The 22,867-nt window shown below is 41.8% G+C and overlaps 1 protein-coding gene across 7 annotated transcripts in view; it reads left to right on the top strand.

Moving 5' to 3' along the window:
• PIKFYVE (phosphoinositide kinase, FYVE-type zinc finger containing) overlaps positions 1-22,867 on the top strand; it is a 91,026-nt gene that overhangs the window by 33,596 nt on the left and 34,563 nt on the right. For all 7 annotated transcript variants that reach the window (XM_039493705.1, XM_039493704.1, XM_039493701.1 and 4 more), the window contains 8 exons: positions 6,854-6,916; positions 9,797-9,926; positions 11,505-11,685; positions 13,212-13,286; positions 14,416-14,523; positions 18,952-19,092; positions 19,470-19,596; positions 21,257-22,446. In XM_039493705.1, the coding sequence (XP_039349639.1) occupies positions 6,854-6,916; positions 9,797-9,926; positions 11,505-11,685; positions 13,212-13,286; positions 14,416-14,523; positions 18,952-19,092; positions 19,470-19,596; positions 21,257-22,446 (2,015 nt within the window). The remainder of the gene's footprint in view (positions 1-6,853; positions 6,917-9,796; positions 9,927-11,504; positions 11,686-13,211; positions 13,287-14,415; positions 14,524-18,951; positions 19,093-19,469; positions 19,597-21,256; positions 22,447-22,867) is intronic.

The raw sequence follows: 22,867 nt of genomic DNA, 5'->3' as shown, positions 1-22,867 counted from the left end.
GACACTGATGTGTTTAGACACTACTACCTGTAGCTGTCTTGTTGATGGGTGTGTATATATAAGAGATCTTTTTAGTTAGCCCGCTGCATACTTCCTCCTGACACTATATTACCTTTGTCAGGGTGCTCAGAATAAACCAACTATGCCACCTTCTCTGAAGAGTGTGCAACTTCTTGTGTGGTTTTTCTCTTTGCAGTTGGAGGATACAATGCTTCCTCCTCTCTCCTTTCACAGCATGGCAGTTCCAGGCATATTGTCTTGTTCAGCTAACTGGGATAACATCCTAAGTGTGTGTTCCAAGAAGATTCCCATCTAGCCAATTTAAGATCTGATTATTTTAAAAAACAACAACAACAAAAAAAACCAGTGACAGTCTCTTTTTTAAATTCTCCATTAGTGATGAATTTAAATTCTCCACCTCTTTTCATCAGTTTACCACTGTTGGACCAATTATCCTTTTATAAAATGCATTGATTAACAAATCTAATAGTCAAATTGCTGAGTAACTTCTAAATCTCTTCTATAAATGAATGCTAAATTGGAATGTGAAAAGGCAAATGAAATCTATTTGAAAATATCCCTTATTCTCCCATTCTGTTATAGTATATTGTGAACCAGACTATGGCGGACTGAAACAAAAACTGGCCCACTATTTTTGTTTGAAAATAATGGTGGTGCTCCTTTAAATGCTGGGGTGACTCTTTCTTTATTTCTGTTTTCCCTTCCCTTATCTGCAGCTTCAACCGCTTTGCAGATTCCTATCCTTAGTTTCTTCGAATGGGCATTTAAAAGTCTTTGATTATGGAGTCTGTCCACAGTTCTTGTAAGGTTCACTAGCAGAGTAGAGCATCTTTAATTGGGATGTTCCTAATGAGTGCATCCCTCAGTTGTCAGGGTAAATACAACAGAAAAGTTTCTGTTGGGGTGAATTAGGACAGAAGAGCTTGAGTTGGTCAGAGAATACTGGAAGCTTCAGCCTAAAATGAGTTTGAGGGGGCAACTGTTAGCAACCAAAAAATGAAAAAGCCCCTTTAGCAGTGGGAAGGGTGAAAAATAGTGTGTGTTAATCTTAAATTCCAGTATCTATGACCGGCACTGCCAGTACCTGCTAAAGCCTGTCCAGAAGGAAAGGAAAATGTGTATTGTAAAAATGAAAGTGCAGAAGGTGCTTTCAAAAGCTGAGTGCCTTATATTAGATAATAGCTTAGTTTTGCCTGATGTTATGACCCCACCTTCTTCCCCTCAAAAGATTATCAGCCACGTCCATTGACTTCACTGACCATTATGGGCACAGCTTACTATCTGGTTCCTAATTTAAGGCATTTAAGCTTGAAAATGTTGTCCACTGTACCTTCTTCAGTGTATTCAAGCTAGATATTTGAGAGCAAGCGCACACAACTGGAATCAAAGATAAGCCATCTAATTCACAGTGTACAGTACCTGGAGCAGTCGGGTATAAACCTAAAAGGAAAGAGTGTTCCCACCACAGAGCTCTGAGATCTTGGAAATTGCTGATGCAGATGTTTCTCATCTCTTCTTTCCTTGCTTTCCACTTCTGAAAAAAAAAAAAGTGTGCACTGAACGGTGTGGGCTAGATTATCTTCAATTCTCTGGAAGCTGTATCTTTATGTTCCTGTCACACTGATGAATATCACATTTGTCATTATCTACCCATTATAAACTGATAGGAAAATGTGATCCTGTGTGGTCTGTGGGATTTTTATTTCCATTGGTATTATTTTTTTTGCATAGTCCTAAATTTTGTGTGTGTTAGACTCATAGACTTTAAGGTCAGAATGGCCCTTCATGTCATCTAGTCTGACCTATTGCATATTGTAGGTCACAGAACCTCACCCACTCACTCCTATATAATATAATAGGTATATCTCCTAGAACTGGAAGAGACCTCGAAAGGTCATCAAGTCCAGCCCTCTGCCTTCACTAGCAGGACCAAGTACTGATTTTTGCCCCAGCTCCCTAAGTGGCCCCCTCAAGGATTGAACTCACAACCTTGGGTTTAGCAGGCCAATGCTCAAACCACTGAGCTATTCCTCCCTCCCCACATCACATAATAAGCCCATAACCTCTGGCTGAGTTACGGAAGTCCTCAAGTCATGGTTTAAAGACTTTGTTACAGAGAATCCACACTTATGGCTAATGTAAACCTGCAAGGGACCCATGCCCCATGCTGCAGAGGAAGGCAAAAAAAATGTCAGGGTCTCTTCCAATCTGAGAGAACTTTACTGTGGAAGTAGATTCTGCTGAGTTGTAGCCTCAGCATGTTACTCTTCAATAGAGTTGTGAAGTTTGACCAAAGAAGATAAGCCAGGCACGCTAGGTTGGGGAGGGAGGGAGCCCAAGAACAACATCCAGGATTACAGAATTATTAAAGACATCACTTGCCAAATCAGCCGTTTATCTGATTTCCAAGGACAGGAATTAGTGGGTTGATAGAAATCTGCAATGGGTTGTGGGCAGAGTTAGCATTACCGCTGGAATGAAATCTGTAGGGGGAATCTAAACTGGGAGGAGCTGAGACGCTTGTGGAATTAGAAAAGGTGGGCTGGAAACAACAAAATGAGACTCAACGTGGAAGTTAATATACCTGGTGGGTGGGGGTGTGTGTGTGTGTGTGGGGAGGGGGAAATAATTCAAAAGATCATTTTATTAAGAGGGAGAAACCTGGAATTCAGTAAATCTGAACGAAACTCACTATTGTAAGTCTATATGGTTGTGCAAGTCTGTATGGCTATGGTTGAGTCTCATTTATACCTGTGAGTCCCCTCCTAAATGCAAGGAAGCAGGCTGCAGTTTGGCTTAAAGGATGGTAAGCCTGGTTACAGGCAGTACAAAAGAAATCAGTGTAGTTTTGGGCTGTTTTAGGCAAGCATTGCATGATGAAGGGGAATTTAATGGCGCTCCTCTGTGTCTGGAACTTGTGTAACCAAATCTGAAATTTTCCATTAATTTCTGGCGTAAGTAAATTTATATCCAGGCAATTTTATACCAATATAAAAGTGAGAGTAATTTCACTAAGATGGTGGAATTATCACGAGGTTGATCAGAATCAGGCTCTGTGCGTACAGCATTGTTTAACTAGGGGTAGATAGCCTACAACATTTGAAGCCAGTAATTGTGTGACTCTATCTACACACTTATAGTTCCTGTCCTGTAGTGTGAGAACCTCTAGGGGAGGCTGTGGGATAAAGTGGAAAGGGAAACACTTAAATGTTTTAGACAAGAAACCCTTCCTGACACACTCACATGAGACTGTGAAAGTCTCAAAGGGGACTGGAGAATGGAGTGTTGGTCCTATTGTTCCAGGCTTCTAAAACTAGGCTGGTCAAGACATGAGAAACGGTACTGTATTTTCCGGGGAATTAAATGGATGATCTCTAAAACATGAATGATGACAAAAGGAAAGTGCTAAAATAGAAGAGGTCAAATGTGTGTACTGCCACCTCATGTTTATAGCTCACTTGTAAGTAAATCTTGCTTGGTGGCTGTTCTGCCAAAATAATCTTCCTAAGGAATTAATGAGCTAATTTGGAAATTTTCTGAAGTATCCCCACACAGACAAATCTTTAACAGCTAATAGATGCTGGATGCAGTCTACTGTGACATTGCCTTATGAAAATGATGGGAATTAGTCTCTGGCTTTGTTTTAGTCAGGATCTTCTGTTATCTTGCATGGTAGTGAGTGTGTTCCTTACTGTGAGAAAATTTGCAGAACTGGTGGTGACACACCCTCCTACACCAGGAAGTAATTTGACGGTTTGTTCACACAATCTACCTCCCCTTTCCCCATGATTGTGACGTATAAAGTAGGGACAAAGCATCAGTTCTAAGTAGTATGTAATCAATTCTGCAATATAAAGTTACTTATGACTGGTGGAAATTGCAGGGTATATACTGCAGAGGACAGCTGTAGAGCAATAGTCTATAATGTACTAGAAACCTTCTGGTATTCTAATTGTTGCAGTGCCCAGTATAGGGACTTGTCTTTGTGAGGGTATTAAAGACTCAGTAATATCAGACACTTCCATGAAACTAAATTCCAATACGATAACCTTGGAGTAAAATTTCATTCACTTCTAGGGTGTGCAGCCCAAATGCTGCAGCAGGTTGTTAATTGATAAGGCAGAAAGTGAAACTGATGATAAACAAAAATGAACTTGATCATGTTCGCTTCTTGTGTTCACTGAATGAAATACTCGCTCAATGGTTAAAAGTGAACTAGTGTTACAACAGGCAAACTTTTTTTACGTTGTTTAAAATGGGGGGTGTTTTGAGACTTCACCTTGTAGATGCTATGTCAGTTTTTGACAATTCTCTCTTCAGATTCTCTTCAATACAGAGCAGTTTTCACATTTGTGTAGTTAGATGTAAAAGGGATACAATTGTAGTGGAACAGGGGAAAGGAGGTTGTCAGTCCATAATAAAAAGGTGTCTTGTGGCTTTTTTCTGTTTTTAACCAAAGCTTTTGTAGAACTATTCAAAGTCTAATGTCCCCAGGTGTCTTGGTCAGGGTATGGTGAGTGAGGGCAAGCCCAGGCTTGCCTATCTGGGGGCCCGTCACCACCAAAGGAAAATGACATATATTCATTTTGCTAATGCAGGATGATTTTAAGACATTTTAAATTGCTATTAGTGATCTATAGTGATTACAGTAGCAATGAAGAAAAGCTGTCTCTCTCCTCCTGATCTCACTTCATCCTCCCTAATGGTCATGGCTGTTGTGATTGGTTTTAACTCTTTCCACCCCTTTTCAAGTGTGAATTACTGAAGTTGTTGAATAGTTTCTTAGGTTGAAAACCACTGGTCTAGAGTAATAATCATAAGGGGGGAGGGAGGGTATTTACAACACTAGCAGCTAGGAAACTACCAGACAAAAATGCAACTTATGTTGACCATGTCCCTCTTTAATGTTTTACTTGTGTTGTCATTCATGAGGGCATAGTTCTGAGATTTCTGCTGCTTTATCAGTTGTCTTATTTAGCTCTGTATTTTTCTCTGCCTTGGAAGTGTGCACTCATCACAGTCCTCCCAGAGCAAAACACTTCTTGTCTTGAAGTGTTAAGATTTTTTTGGGCGGGGAGGGAAGTGTGGTGGTCATGTTGGGGGTGCTTATGTGGGACTTTGGGTCATTGGGTGCTACTTTTCCCCTCTAAACAGCATTGCTGGTTTTTGGTTTTGTGAAAGCTGGATATAGTTACTAACTTGACATGTGATGGTTACAACTGGTCGATAGATATTTCCTGGAAAACTTTTATTTTTATTTTTATTATATATTTATTTATTTTGGCAAACAAGTTGACAAGTAATTACAAATACGGTATCTATCTTGTATTACACAACACGCATGCATGTATTATACACCAAGGGTGACCAAACTTGCTGACCCACAGAGCCACATATGACAATCTTCAGATGTTTGAGAGCTGGTGCGACCCGGAGCCCCGAGGACAGCCCCGCCCTGCTGCCAGAGGTGACGTGTGAGGGGAGGCACATGGGGTCACATGCCCGCCCCTCCCCTCCCATTTTTGCTAGGGTTTGCTGGCCTCACTCAGTCATGTGTTGCCGGGCCTTCTCCCTGCACAGCAGCTGCTGGACCCAGCAAACTGGGAGCTGCAGCTGTGAGCAGAGGCAGCAGCAAACAACTGGGAGGAGCAGGGAGAGCTGCTGCTTTTGCTGCTGCCTCTCCACGCCCTGCTAAGGCAGCCACCATCCCTGCAGCTTCCAGCTGTTTGGTGTTGCCCGCCCATGCGGTGCTAACATCTGGGACCTGCAAGGAGGGGCCACAGAGGGTAAGAGGGGAGTGTGCCAGGGGGGTAATAATTCAAGCTATTGAGGGGGTGGGAGGGAGCTGAACCTTTACATTGTGCTCCCCCACTTTCAGCAGGCACCAGTCATCTGTGGCAGAAGCCTCTAGCCCCACCATCCCGCTACAGGGCAGAAGCCCCAAGCTCCTTACCCCCCAGTTTGGGAGGCGGAGAATGGGGGTGGAGGTTCCACGAGCCACACTTTAACTGTAAAAAAGCCATCTGCTGCTCACGAGCCAGAGTTTGGTCACCCCTATTATATTTATATATACACACACCCGCAACTTCATAATATGCATGTACCTGTATGTGAACTGATAAATGCCTTTATACATACTGTGTGCTGCGCACACATTTTTGGCTATCCCCTTTTCTTCTCTCCATTTTGACCATAATCCATTTTAAGTATGGCATAAATGTCCCCCCTCTAGCTCTTAAGGAAAGCATGTTGCATGTGTCTTTCTTTGATGGAGAAGAGTCACGGAACCAGGTGGCTCTTTCCCTCCTATGAGAGAGCTAGTTGTTCATAAAGGGCCTGTTAGCTGCATCTGAGAACAAAGTTAAGGTTATGCATGGGGGCGGGAACACCTTCGGTTTTAGTGTGCCTTAAAAAAATTAAGAGCCCTACTTCCTCATTTTGTTTGGGTACCTCCACAGTCTCTCTCAAGTAAAGACTTAATACATTCCAGGTGTAGATGTAGAGGGGAAACTAGCCACATGTAACTTGGGAAGGGAGATTCCCCCCCCCCCCAACACTTTTTTTATTTTGTATAATCTCCCTGTTAGGTTGGTTGCTGAACAATTTTAAGCAGTATTGTGCCGTCATTTTGGAGCCTTGACAGAACAAGCATGAGAGGATATTCTTGTCTTGACCGCTCATCAGGTTGTTGCTACAGCAATGACTAGATGTTTAAATGAGTAATTTTTTCTCTTATGGTGTGGGTGTGTACATAATATAATTATACTGGCATGCCAGCATAACCTGTCATTTTTCTGTCTCCTCCCATCTCCATCTGCTCTCTCCTTTTCAGAGTACTTGAATCCTGACAACGGAGGGCAACAGATGATCTCAATAAGTGACGCTTTCATCAAGGGTAAGATGAATGGAAATGCTTTTTTCTAGTGAGTGGGTAATGTAGTTATGAAAGCTTCTATTGATGTTAGAGCTGGGCTAAACATTGGCTTGTTAAAGTAATTCTAAGGGCACTTAGCGAGAAACCCTTGTGTAACTTTCTCCTCTTACTTGGTTCACTTTCAGATTGAACTCAGGCATGTCAAATTCTTTGTGTTTAAATGCCCTTGAAAAGAAGTTTCCTTCATTACACATTAACTGGCCATGTTTAGCATTTTATTAGCACTTACCCATCTGTAAAATGTTCCTGCATATGAGATTAGTTTTTGTTTTTTTTTCTGGGCTCCATCAGGTGTTTAACTCTCCTACCTGCTTATTTCCTGTACATTTGTGTGTGCGCCTAACGCGTCTGTGCCACCGATATCTCAAAACTAATCTCTGAGGTCATTGTAGCACAACTTCTCTTGTCACTTCTGTTGAAAGGCAAGTCTTATTGGACACAGTTGTAAGTTTGAGACCCTTTTAGATGGGATGCTTTTGCCTGGGCTCTATGATTAGGAAGCAGGCTATATATTTCTGGGTATTAAGGCATGCAATTTATTGACAAATATTCAGTGTCAGGTGCAAAGCATCTGAAAGAGGAAAATACCTTTTTATTTTTTCCACAGGCATTGTTCTTAGTCACGTACTCATATAGCGTTTGTTGTTGTTGTTCCTATGCAGACTACTTAAAATATGCTAATCATGGCCTGTAACTGTATTGAGTTGTTGTCGAAAAGATGACCATTCCCCTTACAGCATAAACTGTGGAGATTTAAATTTGAATGCAGAACGTGCACTAGTGGCACAAATTTAAATATTAATTTTATAGTCAGCATATTGACGACAGTGAAGCTTCTAATATTGCTCTTTGATACAGGGGGCAATCAAATTTAATCACTAAAATAACAAAATTTACTTTGGGCAGGGGGAAAGCTGCATAAAGAAAATCATAGCGGCTTTGGAAGATTAGGACAATTAGTGCAACACACAGGGCTTGCCTGTGCTTAAACTACACTGTTAACTATACCAGTATATTTAAAGCGGCACCCCTTCTCCCTCCCCCCATGTGGATGCAGTTATAGTTTATTACGCTTCCCAAAACATGCTATCGATCTAACTACATCTACATTAAAGCTTATACTGGTATAACTATACTGTTAAAAAGAATTGCACCCCCAGCTGAGTGACACCGGAGTTGTACACTTGAGTTACACTGTTTTTTCCAGTGAGACCAGGCCTCAGTGGAATGACCCATTTTACTTATATTTTATCAAATAAAAAAACTGAAGGACAAGTTAAGATTTTTGGCATTTCATTTTGGGGGAAACTCATAAAATATTAAAAGTTAAAGGCTAGCTATTAGTTACAAGCTGAAGAAATAAAAGGACAGATTTAAAAAACAAAACTACAACTCCTAAGAATTACTACTACTTTGGAATTGTATTGTTCGAAGGGAAAAATAAGAATCCCACACAAAGGCAAAAGCAAAATGGACTGAAAAGTTAGCAAGCTCAAGCTGAATTGTCAGCTGTTTCCTTCATGTATTTTAAAGAGATCTTTAAAAACCATGGCTCTTATCATATGTACCAAAATAGCTTGTTGTTATTTTTGGTCTTATAAAAGGTAACCAGCCTAGTAGATTGTGCCTCATATGGCCAATATTTTTATTACATACAGTTCTATGACTCTGGGCCTGACCTCTGTTACTCCAGTTCAGTGGAGTCTTACTCTTATAAAACTGGAATAACCATGGTGAATCTGGCCCTCTGATTTAGACTACTAGCTAAACTGAGAGACTTTGGTCTCTGAACTAACACTACTCAACAGAACTTATTGTGACTTCCGTTGACAAAGATTGGACTGCTCTAAGAGTACTCACTCAGTTATGTTGGGAAAGCAAGGTATAATATTATGACCAACAATCCTATTCAGTAGGATTTTATCTCAAGTGAATGGCCCTAGCTTTGGTGGGTTAAATCTCCACTGTCTTAAGATCTTGTATTTTTATTGTGCAATTGCCTACTCAATTTCTAAGAGTCTGGGTTAGCCAAGAGATTCGTTTCCATTGGCCTTGAGTGGATACATTTATATTATATTTATATTAAAACAAACATTAAAATAAGTTGAATGTGTTCGTATGTGCATGACCTTTTTGCTAACTCCACTACCTGAGTGGAATAACTAGATGCTGTTTTAGTGCTACTTTTGGATATAAGGCTTCCAAAACAATAGCTTTTTGCCAATGAAACCATACAAAATTAGACTGTTCTAATTTTAAAAGGTCTTAAGTATAAGGTTATGTATCTGGGGATTCAGATTACTACCTATTTTAGGTAAGATGAGGATATAGTTGGCCATACATATACTTCTACCTTGATATAACACTGTCCTCGGGAGCCAAAAAATCTTACCGCGTTTTAGGTGAAACCGTGTTATATCGAACTTGCTTTGATCCACCGGAGTGTGCACTCCTCCCCGCCCCTGGAGCGCTGCTTTATTGGGTTATATTGGGTCGTGTTATATCGAGGTAGAGGTGTAGTTAATTTGCTACCTTAAGATTGAACTGCTCATGAGCAGGTTAGAGAGAAGAAAAGCAAATTATCTGGCATGAGGCTGTGTAGCCTGAAGTGTGTGTAACAGCATGCTTACTCTGCTATGGTGATGACACTGCAAATACCTAAATTACTGTCAGTGACTAACACTGTTGTTTCCAGCACAACTTTAACATTTCAAGAGCTCTCACAGCGCAGGCCTGAACTAGTCTTGGTGAAGTCTCTTCTTTCAGCTTTTTAAAAAGAAAAAGCGTAAGCATTCAGCTTTGACTTTGTATAAACAAGCTTTTCTCGCTGTTCTTCTTTAGAGTCACTGTTCAATCGGAGGGTGGAGGAGAAATCCAAAGAGCTGTTTTTCACACCTTTAGGCTGGCACCACAGCAATCTGGATCTGCTAAGGGAAGAGAATGGGGAGAAACAAGCTATGGAGAGGCTTCTGTAAGTAGAGCATAAAAGAGAATTGATGTGGATGTCTTGGATAAATTTTCAAAAGCTTTGTCCCTTTCACGTTCGGTGGGGCTTAGACTCCTTAAGCATTTTTGGAAATGTTACCTCTAATTCAAATCCTTTCTGTAATAAGATCAGTATGCTAGAGAAGCAAGAAAGGAATTCATGATTGGTAAAAATTCTCCCCTTCCAAAAAACAGTTGTTCTGGGACTTTCTCTTTCGCAATTTCCCCAACGTCTTCTCACCTTCCTCTTCTTTGTTCTGTTGTCCCCTGTGTTGGCTCTCTAAAATCATAGCCTGAGACAGAGTAAGTGTGTTGTTGTGTGAAATGCCACATAAATGTGTGGAGCTATAGAAGTGTCCTTTAACAGCTTAGTGAGGGCTGGTCTACACTAACGCTGCAAGTCGATCTAAGTTACGCTACTTCAGTTATGTAACTGAAGTCAATGTAACTTAACACGATATAGACACTGCTGTATGTTGATGGGAGATGCTCTCCCGTCAACATAGCTTCCGCCTCTTGGGGAGATGGAGTACAGACATCGACTTAGTGTATCTTCACCAGACCTGCTAAATCGACACCGCTGCATTGATCGCAGCAGTGCTGAATTAGCTGGTAGTGTAGACATGTTTTGAGATTTCATTTTCATACATGTGGCCTCCATGTCTGCTGTTGTCACTGTTTTACGGTCTGGGATAAGGGATGCCGCCTTCTGAGCGTTTGGCAATTGGCTGTAGCCATGGATTGGTGATCCCACAGTTTTGAAACAATGTTTTGTGCTCATGTGTCTGAGTTAATGTAATTAAGTGTTACAAACATGCCAATCGTTTTCATGTCTGCTAATAATTTTGTGTCCATTGTAAAAGTCAAAGGAAAAAGTAGCACAGTTGCTGTTAAAATTACAGACGCTTAAACCATCCATATTTGAACTCATGTCCTTGAATATAAAGCAAAATTCTTCCCAATATGACATACACATGGCGCTGTTAATATATGCTGCTTGGCATGATACTCTGGGACTACTCCACCAAAAATATTTGGCATGCCTTAAATAGCATGATATAAGCACATACAAATAATCTTGAATTGGAGCTGCCTGTCTGAACTCTATTGATAGTATGCAATATTGCCACACAGCATCCAAGAGATGTTGCTTATTGCCCACCTGTGAACAGTGTGCTCTGAAACTGAGATGCAGCAAAATGCACTTTGCTGCTAGAGCAATAAAATTAATAACTTACTGTCAAACAAAAGCTGAACTTTTCAAGGGAGACTTGATCTAGATACTTAGTGCACTTATTTGATTTGATTTATTTTTATTTAAGAAATTAGGTCCTAGTAGGGAAAAATCAAGATATTTTTTGTTTCTCTATGCTACCTGTTGCCTCTTACTGTAGAGCAGAAAAAATAAACAAGATGATGACCCGGAACACTCCTGACTGATGTTTCCTCAAATTGCTTATTGCATTTTAAACCCTATGAAGTAAAAATCCTCCAGGTCACACTGCTTCAGATGAAGCAACGTGTATTCCCCTCCTCTCCCTTAATCACTCTGATTCCTCTGCAGCTCAGCTAATCATAACCACATGATGGCACTGCTTCAGCAGCTACTCAACAATGAGTCATTGTCATTATCCTGGAGGGATATCATTGTGCCAGTGGTCTGCCAGGTAGTTCAGACTGTACGACCTGATGTCAAGAACAGAGACGATGATATGGATATCCGCCAGTTTATCCACATTAAAAAAGTGAGTTCTGGTGACTGGGAGTGGGAGAATGATGACAGGAAATTTGTGTGAAATAAAGATGATTGGCTCTTGATGGGGCAGGTGTCTGGATTAAAAACTACAAATTCATTAGCATGAGTAACCAGTGTGCCCTATGTTGCAGAGAAGACGGTTGCTATTTTGGGGAAGGATATGTACATGACTCTTACCTCCTATGCTGCAAAGCACTTAGAGGCACTTGAGTCACTCTCTTCCTTTCAGGCTGCAGAGGATGGCGTGGGATGAAGTCACAGTAACAACTCACTCTCTTCCTGCCTTTTTTTTAAACCTTGCATGTCTAATTAGAGATGTTTGGTAGTTGTCAGCCTGCTGCATAGAGTACTGGATGCAAACTCTTCCCTGTAACTGCCTATTATGCAAGAGTTAACCCCTCCACCCCAAGCCCAGCAACTGGCCTCCATGAGGTAGCTTAATCCTCTTGGAGTTATGCAAGATGCACCGATGACTACAGAAGTTGCAACAAATGTAGGGCCATGATCACGGATCAGAAAGGCCACCGGGAGACTGGGACCTGACATGACGCTGCTGTGAATAAAGATACCAGGCACAAGCCTGTTCCTCCTTACAGAAATTACTTTCAATAGTTTCAGGCAGCCATGTAGGATTAGAGGTGAGTCTTGTACACTTTTTGCAGACAGCCCCATGAATTTTTTTCCTGACCATATTTGTTCCTCTCCTAGAACTCAGGTTGAATTTTAGTAGATGAGCAGCTCCTCAGAACCTAATGCTGTGCCGTAGATGACCTAGAAAGAGATTTCTGCAATAATGTGATCTCTGAAATATGCCTCTAGGCAACCTAAATTTGATTCAGAGAGCCTGCATGGCATCTATTGGTTTTTGCCTACATTTCACTGTGGTTACTGGGACTCTGACCCCTTGGCAGACTTCTTCTAAATGCTCTAAGATACATAGAGCTGCCATTTCCAGGTTCTTTTTTTATCTCCACTGAGAGTATGCTTTTAAAGAGGTCTTGACATGGAATAGTGGGAGCCGTAGTACAGCAGAACCTCAGAGTTATGAACACCTCGGGAATGGAGGTTGTTCATATCTATGAACAAAGTGTTTTGGTGGTTTTAAAAGTTTACAGCTGAACATTGACTTAATAGAACTTTGAAACTTGACTCTGCAGAAGAAAAACGCTGCTCTCCCTTTATATTTTTGTTAGTTTAACACAGTACTGTACTGTATTTGCATTTGTGTTTTGGGGGTTTTGGTCTCTGCTGCTGCCTGATTGCATACTTCTGGGTCCCAATATGGCGTGTGGTTGACTGGTCAGTTTGTAACTCCCGTGTTCTTAACTCCAAGGTTCTACTGTATCTGTAATGGCACATAAAATAGAAATGAGCAAATTAAGATTTTAGAAAAATCTATGCATGCTATAAATTTTTTTTCATTAAGTACCTTACATAGTATGCTCTTCAATGAATTTAAAGAGGGATTAAGTGAATGTTAAACCAGAAAGCCTTTAAATCTTGCTATCTTGTTAGATCCCAGGTGGAAAGAAATTTGACTCTGTGGTGGTGAATGGCTTTGTTTGCACCAAGAACGTTGCACACAAAAAGGTAAGGACGGTGTCGTAAATAAAATAGCCTGCAGTCTTTTAGTATGGCATTGGGCATTGCATTTAAAAAGAGAAACTTCTCCATCTTGGTAGTGCACACTGAGAGCAAACGTACTGCACCATCATCTTTGATCTAGGAAATATTTTTCCTAAGGGGTTTGTGGAGTGGGCTTTACTCAAGGCTGTTGAACAGTTGATTACTTGTAGATTTTTTTTGAGTGTGCACGTATATTGCATTTCCATTCAAAGGGGTTCCTTTGAGTTTTTGAGAGCATGGACTAAACTTTCCTCAAAACTGAAGAATAGAACACTTTCTAGAAATGTTTAAGATTTACTGGGGAAGATCCATTTATGGTTGCACTTTTTTTTTTTAATGGCATGTAGTAAATGAGTCTGTAAAATAACGCCAGTGATCAGGATGGAGAGAATCTGATTGACCTAGTACGCTCTGGTGGCTTAGGAAGTCTTGGGCTACGTCTATACTACCCGCCTGGGTCGGCGGGTAGCGTTCGACTTCTCGGAGTTCGATAGATCACGTCTCATCTAGACGTGATCTATCGAACTCCGAATGCGCTCCCGTCGACTCCGGAACTCCTCCACCGCGAACGGCGGTGGCGGAGTCGACGGGGGAGCCGCGGACTTCGATCCCGCGGCGTCTGGACGGGTGAGTAGTTCAAACTAAGGTAGTTTGAGTTCAGCTACGCTATTCGCGTAGCTAAACTTGCGTACCTTAGTTCGACCCCCAGTGTAGACCAGGCCTTGGATCATTAAAATTCCATCAGTTGTGCAGGAAAGGGGTTTGTACCAGGAACGCGTTTGCTGACATTCTCTTTACAGAGCAGTAATTGTCCTGCAGGACAGATGAAACTGTATCTTGCTTTCTCTAATACGAGATTGGCACAGCATAAAGTTTATTTGATTGGAGCCACTACCCAATTGACATGGTTTAGTGATAAATCTTTGCAGAGATCCTCTGAATGATATGCTGCAGAATTTCATCTTTGCAACTATGTTACCTTTGGGTAACTGTATGAGGGAGCTTCAAAAAACTTCCTCATGAAAAAAGTCTTGGGTCTAATCTCACCTTGATGTCTGTTCCCTTTTGTTTTAACTACCCTGCCTTTCTCTAGATGAACACCTATATAAAAAATCCCAAAATTCTTCTGCTGAAGTGTTCCATCGAGTACCTCTACCGAGAAGAAACAAAATTCACCTGCATAGACCCCATTGTTCTTCAGGTTAGAACATCTTCCTTCTGTTTTTAGTTTAAATTTTCTATATTGTCTTTTTATGATCTAATGACTTAGCCATATATGTATAACTTCAGTTCCAGCCACCAGGGGGCTTGGGTGGAGTGGAAGGAAGAGAATTTGTGATGAGGGATAACTCATAGCTGCTTTGGGCTTGGGACTTCAGGAAAAAGTTGTATACTGGCCTCATCAGAAACATGCGAGTCCTGATGACATTGGGGGAGTAGCATGGATCCAGAGGAATCCATGGCCTTTTTCAATAACATGAGCTTTGAAGAAGCGGGTTTGTATAGTGTTTGCCTAAGAATCAGGGATCTTGCTGTTCAAAATGGCAGAACTGCTGACTGAGACAAATGGTACGTCCAGACTACCCGCTGTATCGGTGGGTAGCAATCGATTTTTTGGGGATCGATTATATCGCGTCTCATCTAGACGCGATATATTGATTCCCCGAACGCGCTCCCGTTGACTCCGGAACTCCACCGCACCGAGCGGCGGTAGCGGAGTTGACACAGGGAGCCGCGGACGTCGATCCCGCGCCATGAGGACCCAAGGTAAATCGATCTAAGATACTTCGACTTCAGCTACACTATTCACGTAGCTGAAGTTGCGTATCTTAGATCGATTACTCCCCCCACCCCACCCCCAGTGTAGATCAGCCCTCAGGAATGGATGAACATTGGGTCGAGATATACTTCTGTATTTGTGTTAATCTGTTGGGAACTGATAATGCTTGGTCTAATAATGGAGAAAATTACAAATATTACTTTAGAGCTGTGTGCTGTTCTCACCACTGATGGGAGGTTTCAGGGGGTTTAATGCCTAAATTAGTAGAGCTGCTTTTTGTCCAGACACGAAGTATAAATATCTCTCTGAAGGGAGCAGTCTTAATAAGAGTGTTTATGTACAATGACCTTTTTGAAAGCCCTTACATTGAGCGCTTCATTGATTGACAGTCTGCTGGCACAGTTGAAACCCTGAAAGGGTTGGTGCTTAACCCAGGAGCATAGAAATGAAAACATTAGCAATACAATTCAACATTGTTCGATGAAATAGCTTTTTCAGCAAAAAAGGATACAGATCCTTGTGTCAACAGAAAAGGTAGAGCTTGTAACTTCTTCTGAATATTGTTCACTGACACTTTTTTTCAAAGCTGTCCTTGAAATAAAGCTGACTATATCCCTTTATCTCCTTTAACTAATGGGGGGGGGAAGGAAGGGGAGAACTGAAACAATGTTTCATGGAGGCTAGGTCAATGATTTCTGCTAGTAAATAACTTTCTAATCCTTGCTGCAGTAATGGGAACGGTGGTGGTGAGAGGAGTTTGCAGAACAGCTAGCTGGATCTGAGTAAACTCAAGCTAGAGGGTAAAGCACTGCTTCTGGCAGGCGGAAGTTGCGACAAATAGCACAAACTGTCCTGCAGTGGAGGATTCTTCCAAAAACTGCATATTTCACAGTCAGAAGATAATTTAACTTCAATACTAAAGTTAAATCTTATGAAACATGCAATTTGCCACAAAGTTGTTCACATACTGTGTGTGGGGCAGTAACACTCTCTCCATCTTACTGAACCCCAAAATCTGAAATTGTTGAAGATGCCAAAAAAATGCTGATGGGTGCTGGGAAGTGGTGGATCTGAAACTTCACTCTGCTAATTAAAGATAAATCCATACATCTGGTGTGGTTTTAATCTTGATCTCGTATGCTTAAAATTATCTCAACCTTTTCTATTAATAGAAAAATCCACACTGAAACTCAGCAGGATATGTATTTGAGGCAGTGTTGTTTGAGATTCTTCATACTTGTAAATATCCATCCAGTAACTTCCTGGCCAGCTGAACAGAGCATCCAGAACAATTTCTTAGTACTGGAATTTTGTGCAACCTATAGTAACTCAAAGGCCTAATTGGAATAGGATCCATACCCTAATATTGCTTTGAAACGTGAGATGCTGGCGATGTCTTGTACTGCCTTTTGATCACATATGGTAACTTTTAAATGAAGTGCGTAAACTGATGATTTGCAGATAAAATCTTTTTCACCTACCAAATCCTCTTATTTGTCTGTCAGCAGATTTTTTTCCAAAAAATCTCAATGAAAGTATTGAGATATGAAATCTTTATACACATGCATAATCCTGCTTATTTCTCAAGGTATATGGAAGCTGGAGGATTAAATTTTCTTTAAACAAAATCCTCTTATGTTGCCACTAACCAGTTAAAATTATCCTTAACTAAATCCACCTTGCATTTGACTCTGAGCATTTGAAATTTCTGTATACTAACAGGCCACCTTCTTAATGTCATGTAGGCTCATTATAAATTGAATAAGTGCCATTTTGAAGGATGGGCATATTTAGTAAATCCAGGTTAGAACCAAGTGCACACTAAACAGGGTTACTGACCTACTATTATATTGTCAAAACCCTGGGTGTTTTGGGAGGATGCTAATTGCCCAGGTGGGCCTCGATATCTCAGCCATGTACCCACACTCAGAGTGCAAGGTTAGGCCTTCATCATTCAGAAATTCCTATGCTCATCAGGTTAAATAGAGTTAACAACAAAGACTGAGGAAGTGCAAGTTGCGGTGACCTTTTGGGGGGGGGTTGTAGTTGCCCCCCCCCCCAGGCTTTGGAGCAGGGGCTTGAAATTTTGCAGGGTGTTGCCCTTATATCAGGGACTTGACTTTGCCAACTCTGTGAAAATCTGGCCAAGTTTTAAGTAGATCTGTGCAGGAGCTGGATTTTTCATCTTAGGGTAGAGTTTTGCAAAATCAAAATTTCTTTTGTTGAAGAATGGACCAGAAACAGCTTCAAAATTTCACATGACCCAAAACTCCAAATAAGTTGGAACTTTTTGTTCCAGGTTCAACTTTAAATATAAAATTGAAATGGAAAATCAAAATGTTATGTTCCAAAAAGCTCAAAATGGAATGTTTCAGCCTTATGTAAATGCTTTCTTTCAACTTTTGTCTAAGGTTGTGTGTTTTCATCTAATGTTTTTGTTGTGGACAAACTGGCATTTTCCAACAGGTGTTTTGTTGGAAAATTCATAACTAGAGCTGATTGGAAGCCTTTGGAAAAATTGCCGTTAGCACATGCTCTGAGACTTGTTAGACTGTAGCTGGTAAAATCCTTGAAGATTCTGTTTGAGCCAGGCAAGCTTCAGCCAAAGTCTGAGCAGGACTTTCCCTTCAGCTGCAAGCTGCCTTGGATGATGCCAGGTCCGGGCACCACACTAATCGGCTGCGTAGGGCACCAAAATGGCTAGGGACGGCCCTGGCTGTGAGTGCTTAGCACTTCTGCAGATCAGACCCCAGGGTCTCAGATTAAGTGCCCAGAAAATGAGGAGAACACAGCTGATGACCAGTTGTGAAAAATGTGGGCTAAATGACTTGATTAGCATCTGGCAGGAGTTCTGTTTCACAAAGCCACAAGGATAGAATCTAGTTCTCTAGAGCAGCATTCAATTGTCTTACCCATGACTGTCCTTTTTCTTACTGCAATTCCCCTGCTTCATTTACTATCTGCTTTCTGATTTCTGCAACAGATTGGGCCAGTATCCTACAGACAAACGTATTCTTCATACTGTATACTAACTGAGGGAGGGGTTCTGAAGAAACAGTAATATGTGATCATGCAGATTGAATCCTAATGCATATGCACAAGGGAGCTGAATAACGTTGCCTATGCAACCTTAGTTTTTGCTCCCTTAATGGTGTGTGTGTGTGTGTGTGTGTGTGTGTGTGTGTGGAATTGTCTACATGGGGACACCCTGGAAAGGTTAATCTGAGTTAATGAAAGATGAATCCACTTGAAATTTGCACCTTTCATTAACTCAGAATGATTTTCCAGAGTGTCCTAGGCAAACAAATCCATACAATAAAGCTACATAGAACATAAAACATATCCATTATGTTTTAGCATAGTAATGCAAAAAACTAAATTGAGTAATTTACTAAAATCTCAGAGTTCCATTGTTTTTAACCTACTGAATGCACCTCAACACAACATATAAAAGCATCTTAATATGCAGTTCTTATTGATAAGGGGTTGTCTTCCTGTTTTAATGATATCAAACTAATTAAATTAAGACTCTATTTTAAGGGACACAGTAAAATTCACACTTAACATTGAGAGGGAGAATGGGAAATGTATATGTACTCTATGCATTTGACTACACTTTCTGGTTAGTCAGTTTCTCCTGTGTGCATTGGCCTTTCACAGTAACAGGAGAGAGAAACTAATTATATATAAAGAGAATTGTAAAATCACTTGCATAGGCATGATGACTCAAGGGCCGCTTTAGTGCCTGAAATGATGCAACATTTTGAAAGTAACTAGATGTGTGACTGCTTCACTTTGTAAAAGAAATTAGATCTGCAGTAGCTGTCGTACTTTTCTCTTGGTATCTAGGAAAGGGAGTTCTTGAAGAACTATGTGCAGCGGATAGTGGATGTCAGGCCTACCCTGGTTCTGGTTGAGAAGACTGTGTCCCGAATTGCCCAAGACATGCTGCTGGAACATGGCATCACTCTGGTCATCAATGTCAAGCCGGTGAGTGCTTGGTCCCAAACACAGTAACAGCATATGATACTTGCAGAGTGTCATGTTGCTGTAATAAATCATGTCTGGTATGGTCATGTTAAACAGGCTAAAATGGAGTTTAGTTAACTAATTATTTTATATTTCTTTGGAATAATTTCTCAAATATGAATTTTTAAACAATGAAATTAGTGTTACCCCAGTGATGCAAACCAAGAGACTTCAAAGTTAAGGCTGATATTTTTTCCTTAATTCGCTCTAGGAAAACACTATAATAAGCTAATGCCTTAGGCTTATCTAAGGATGAAGTAGCAGATACAGCCTGGAACATATATTTTTAACTTATGACAGTATTGTGCCCTATTCTATTGTGTTATGCATGTTTGCAGCAAGTATTAGACCGAATAAGTCGGATGACTCAGGGAGACTTGGTGATGTCAATGGATCAGTTGTTGACCAAACCACACTTGGGAACCTGTCATAAATTTTACATGCAAGTGTTCCAGTTACCTAATGGTGAGTAGAACCTGGGTGTCCTAGCTCATTTGCCCAAAATAGAGTTGGTGAGTGGATTATTAATTTACTAATACTACTACGTTAAGCAGCATGTCTTGAGTGCCAAGTAACTGGAATGAATGAAGAAAGGTTGACTGGGCTGTTAAGCATTGTTTTGCTATAATAATCTTGATGTTTTATACCCCCAACAAAGAGTGCAAATAATTCTGTATCTAATGCAGAGGTGGGCAAACTACGGCCTGCAGGCCACATCCGGCCCGCGGGACTGTCCTGCCCGGCCCCTGAGCTCCTGGCCCGGGAGGCTAGCCCCCAGTCCTTCCCCCGCTGTTCTCCTCCCCCCGCAGCCTCAGCTCACTGTGCCGCCAGCGCACAGTTCTTGCTGGGCAGCGCAGCTGCAGAGCCGTGACCTGACCCCGTGCTCTGTGCTGCATGGTGGTTGGCTCCAGCCAGGCAGCATGGCTTTCTGTCCTGGTGCTCTGGGTGGCGCGGCTGTAGTGCCGCCAGCCACTGGTGCTCCAGGCAGCGTGGTAAGAGGGCAGGAAGCGGGGGGGGAGTGGGGTTGGATAGAGGGCAGGGGAGTTCGGGGGTGTGGATAGAGGTCGGGGCAGTCAGAGTGGGGATCGGGAGGTTGAATGGGGTCCGGGGGAGCAGTCAGAAAGTAGAGGGGGTGGATTGGATAGGGTGGCGTGGGCACAGCCTCCCCTAACCGGCCCTTCATACAATTTCGGAAACCTGATGTGGCCCTCAGGCCAAAAAGTTTGCCCGCCCCGATCTAATGTCTTTGCAAAAAATATGAAGAAATGATCTATATTATGCTCCTCTCCATATACAACACATGAAACGAGCATCTAACAAGGGGACCAAAAACCCTCATTTGGTCGGGAGCCTAGGGGAAGAAATTGCAGGTATAATATTTTTAACGTTTTAATTACAGAAACAAAAGGCAGTGCAGCAAGGAAGGCAGCATAAATGAATACCTTATGATAGATAGATTTAAAGTTTAGCCCAATGGGTTATGTAACAATGAGCTAGCTGCCGCCTGGCTGTAATAACCTGCATTTCCCCCTAACAGCCCCCACCCCCACACTCCTCAAATTCTTTTAGCTAGAAAGAAACCAAGTCAAGGCATTTGCTTTCAAAGTCTGTAGGCTTTAGAACATCATGAGTTAAACAGTGGAATAGGTAGTGGAATTCCCATCATTGGAGATTTTTAACAGGCTAGACAAATACATAGACCATCCCTGACAAGTGTATTTAATCTTGCCTCAGCATGGGTGGGATGGACTAGGTGACCTTTGAGGTCTATTCCAGCCCTATACTTCTATGGCTTAGCTTAATCTTGGTATATTGGGACATTATGCTGCTTGTTTGTTTTGTTCTGTCCTGACTGGATTCAAAACGTAGAGCAACTTGACTGGCAAAGTGAGGGACAGCGGAGGCTAAAGAAACCTAAAAATATACAACTTGAGCCCCACCCTTGGTTTGGACTGGGCACGAGTTCCTGCAGCGGTGTTGCAATAACTGGTTGTGTCTCTAGTTCCAACTCTTACATCATAATTAGCGTTCCTTTTTTTCCATAGGAAAACATTTCAGTTCTGCTGCTTACTTGTGAAATGTGAGAACCGCTTGACCCTCACTGTTTTCCTCCTAACTTTCCTAGATCAAACCAAAACCTTAATGTTTTTTGAAGGGTGCCCCCCACACTTGGGCTGCACCATCAAGCTGCGTGGAGCTGCGGACTATGAACTGACCCGAGTGAAGGAGATCCTGATCTTTATGGTCTGTGTGGCTTATCACTCCCAGCTGGAAATTTCTTTCCTTATGGACGAGTTTGCCATGCCCCCATCTCTGACTAAAAACAACTCCTTCCACACACTGATTGAAAGCCAAGGAGATGGAAATGGGCACCAAGACCTCTTTAATGGTGAGGAGTTTAGCACAGTGGGCAGAGATGTTGAGCTCTCTTCTGAAAAAGTGCCCATGGTCTCTGAGTCTGTCTCTTCCGATGAAGCCAGCACACTAGAACAAAGAACTTTGTTTGAAGAAGAGGATCAAGATGATGATGATGTCCTGCGAGAGGGTTCCTCTTTAAGGCACCAAGAGCATCTCAGAATGGAATATTCACTGCCAGTGTCAAGCAATATTACAACAGCAGTACCAGAATCACGGCTACCCTTCCATAATACGGACCAACACCCAGGCACTCTATACAGTCAGCATCTGGAGACTCTGCAGCAGCCAGGTGACCTGCAGGATTCCAAAAGCCAGATGAGAGTCTTTAGAGACCCTCTGCAGGATGACACTGGTTTGTATGTCATGGAGGAGGTGACTTCCTCCGAGGATCGCCTCAAGGCCTACTCCTCAGCATTTAAGCAGGAGCTGAAAGATGTTATTCTCTGTATCTCACCTGTGATCACATTCCATGAACCTTTTCTTCTAACAGAAATGGGCATGAGGTGCCCTGCCCGGGATTACTTCCCAGAGCAGGTCTATTTGTCTCCTTTCCTCAACAAAGAGTATAAGGAGCTGGAGAGCAGAAGGAAGAAACAGCTGTTAAGGGATCTCTCTGGACTGCAAGGGATAAATGGAAGTATCCAGGCAAAGGCCATCCAGGTTTTGCCCACCCATGAGCTAGTTAACACTAGAATTGCAGAGCATCTGAGTGATAGCCAAAGCTTGGCCAGAATGCTGGCAGATTACCGGGCGAGAGGAGGAAGGATACAACAGAAAAATGCAGATCCCTTTGCCCAGTGTAAAGATGCATCTGGTGTTCCTGGAGGAAAAGCTGGAGGCAGAAATGAAGAGGATGAGAGAGGATTGGTTCGGGGTGAATCTGTATGGTCTCATAAGGTAAGAATCTAGGTTTTTACCTCCTGTTTTTGTTTAGTGGTGAGAGAAAGAACATACTTCTGAATATCATATTTAGGAACAGGCCAGGCATAACAAAAGTTCATATTGGACTGCAATGCTCTGTCAGCTTGGATATCAGCTTGTTTAATCACCACATTGTGGTCCCTGATTGTGAGATGCTGACCTGCGGGATTGTGGGTGGAGGGGGCTTGCAAGGCACTTGCTCTCTGAACCACCAGGAAGAGCAAGAAACTTGGTACATCTCATTACCTGCTCAGTTTTACATGCTGGGAGTGAATGTGTTTGCATCCACAATCGGGGGTGAATTGTGGGATGGGGAAGAGAACAATCTCCCATCTGTTTAAAAGCTGTGTTTTCTCTCTTCGTACAGAGTAATGCTAATGTTGATATTGTCTCCTAA

This window comes from Mauremys reevesii, linkage group 11 (assembly GCF_016161935.1).
Source record: "Mauremys reevesii isolate NIE-2019 linkage group 11, ASM1616193v1, whole genome shotgun sequence".
Taxonomy (NCBI): domain Eukaryota; kingdom Metazoa; phylum Chordata; order Testudines; family Geoemydidae; genus Mauremys; species Mauremys reevesii.
Note: the sequence above shows the minus strand (reverse complement) of the source record. Positions and strands in the feature narration are given on the sequence as shown.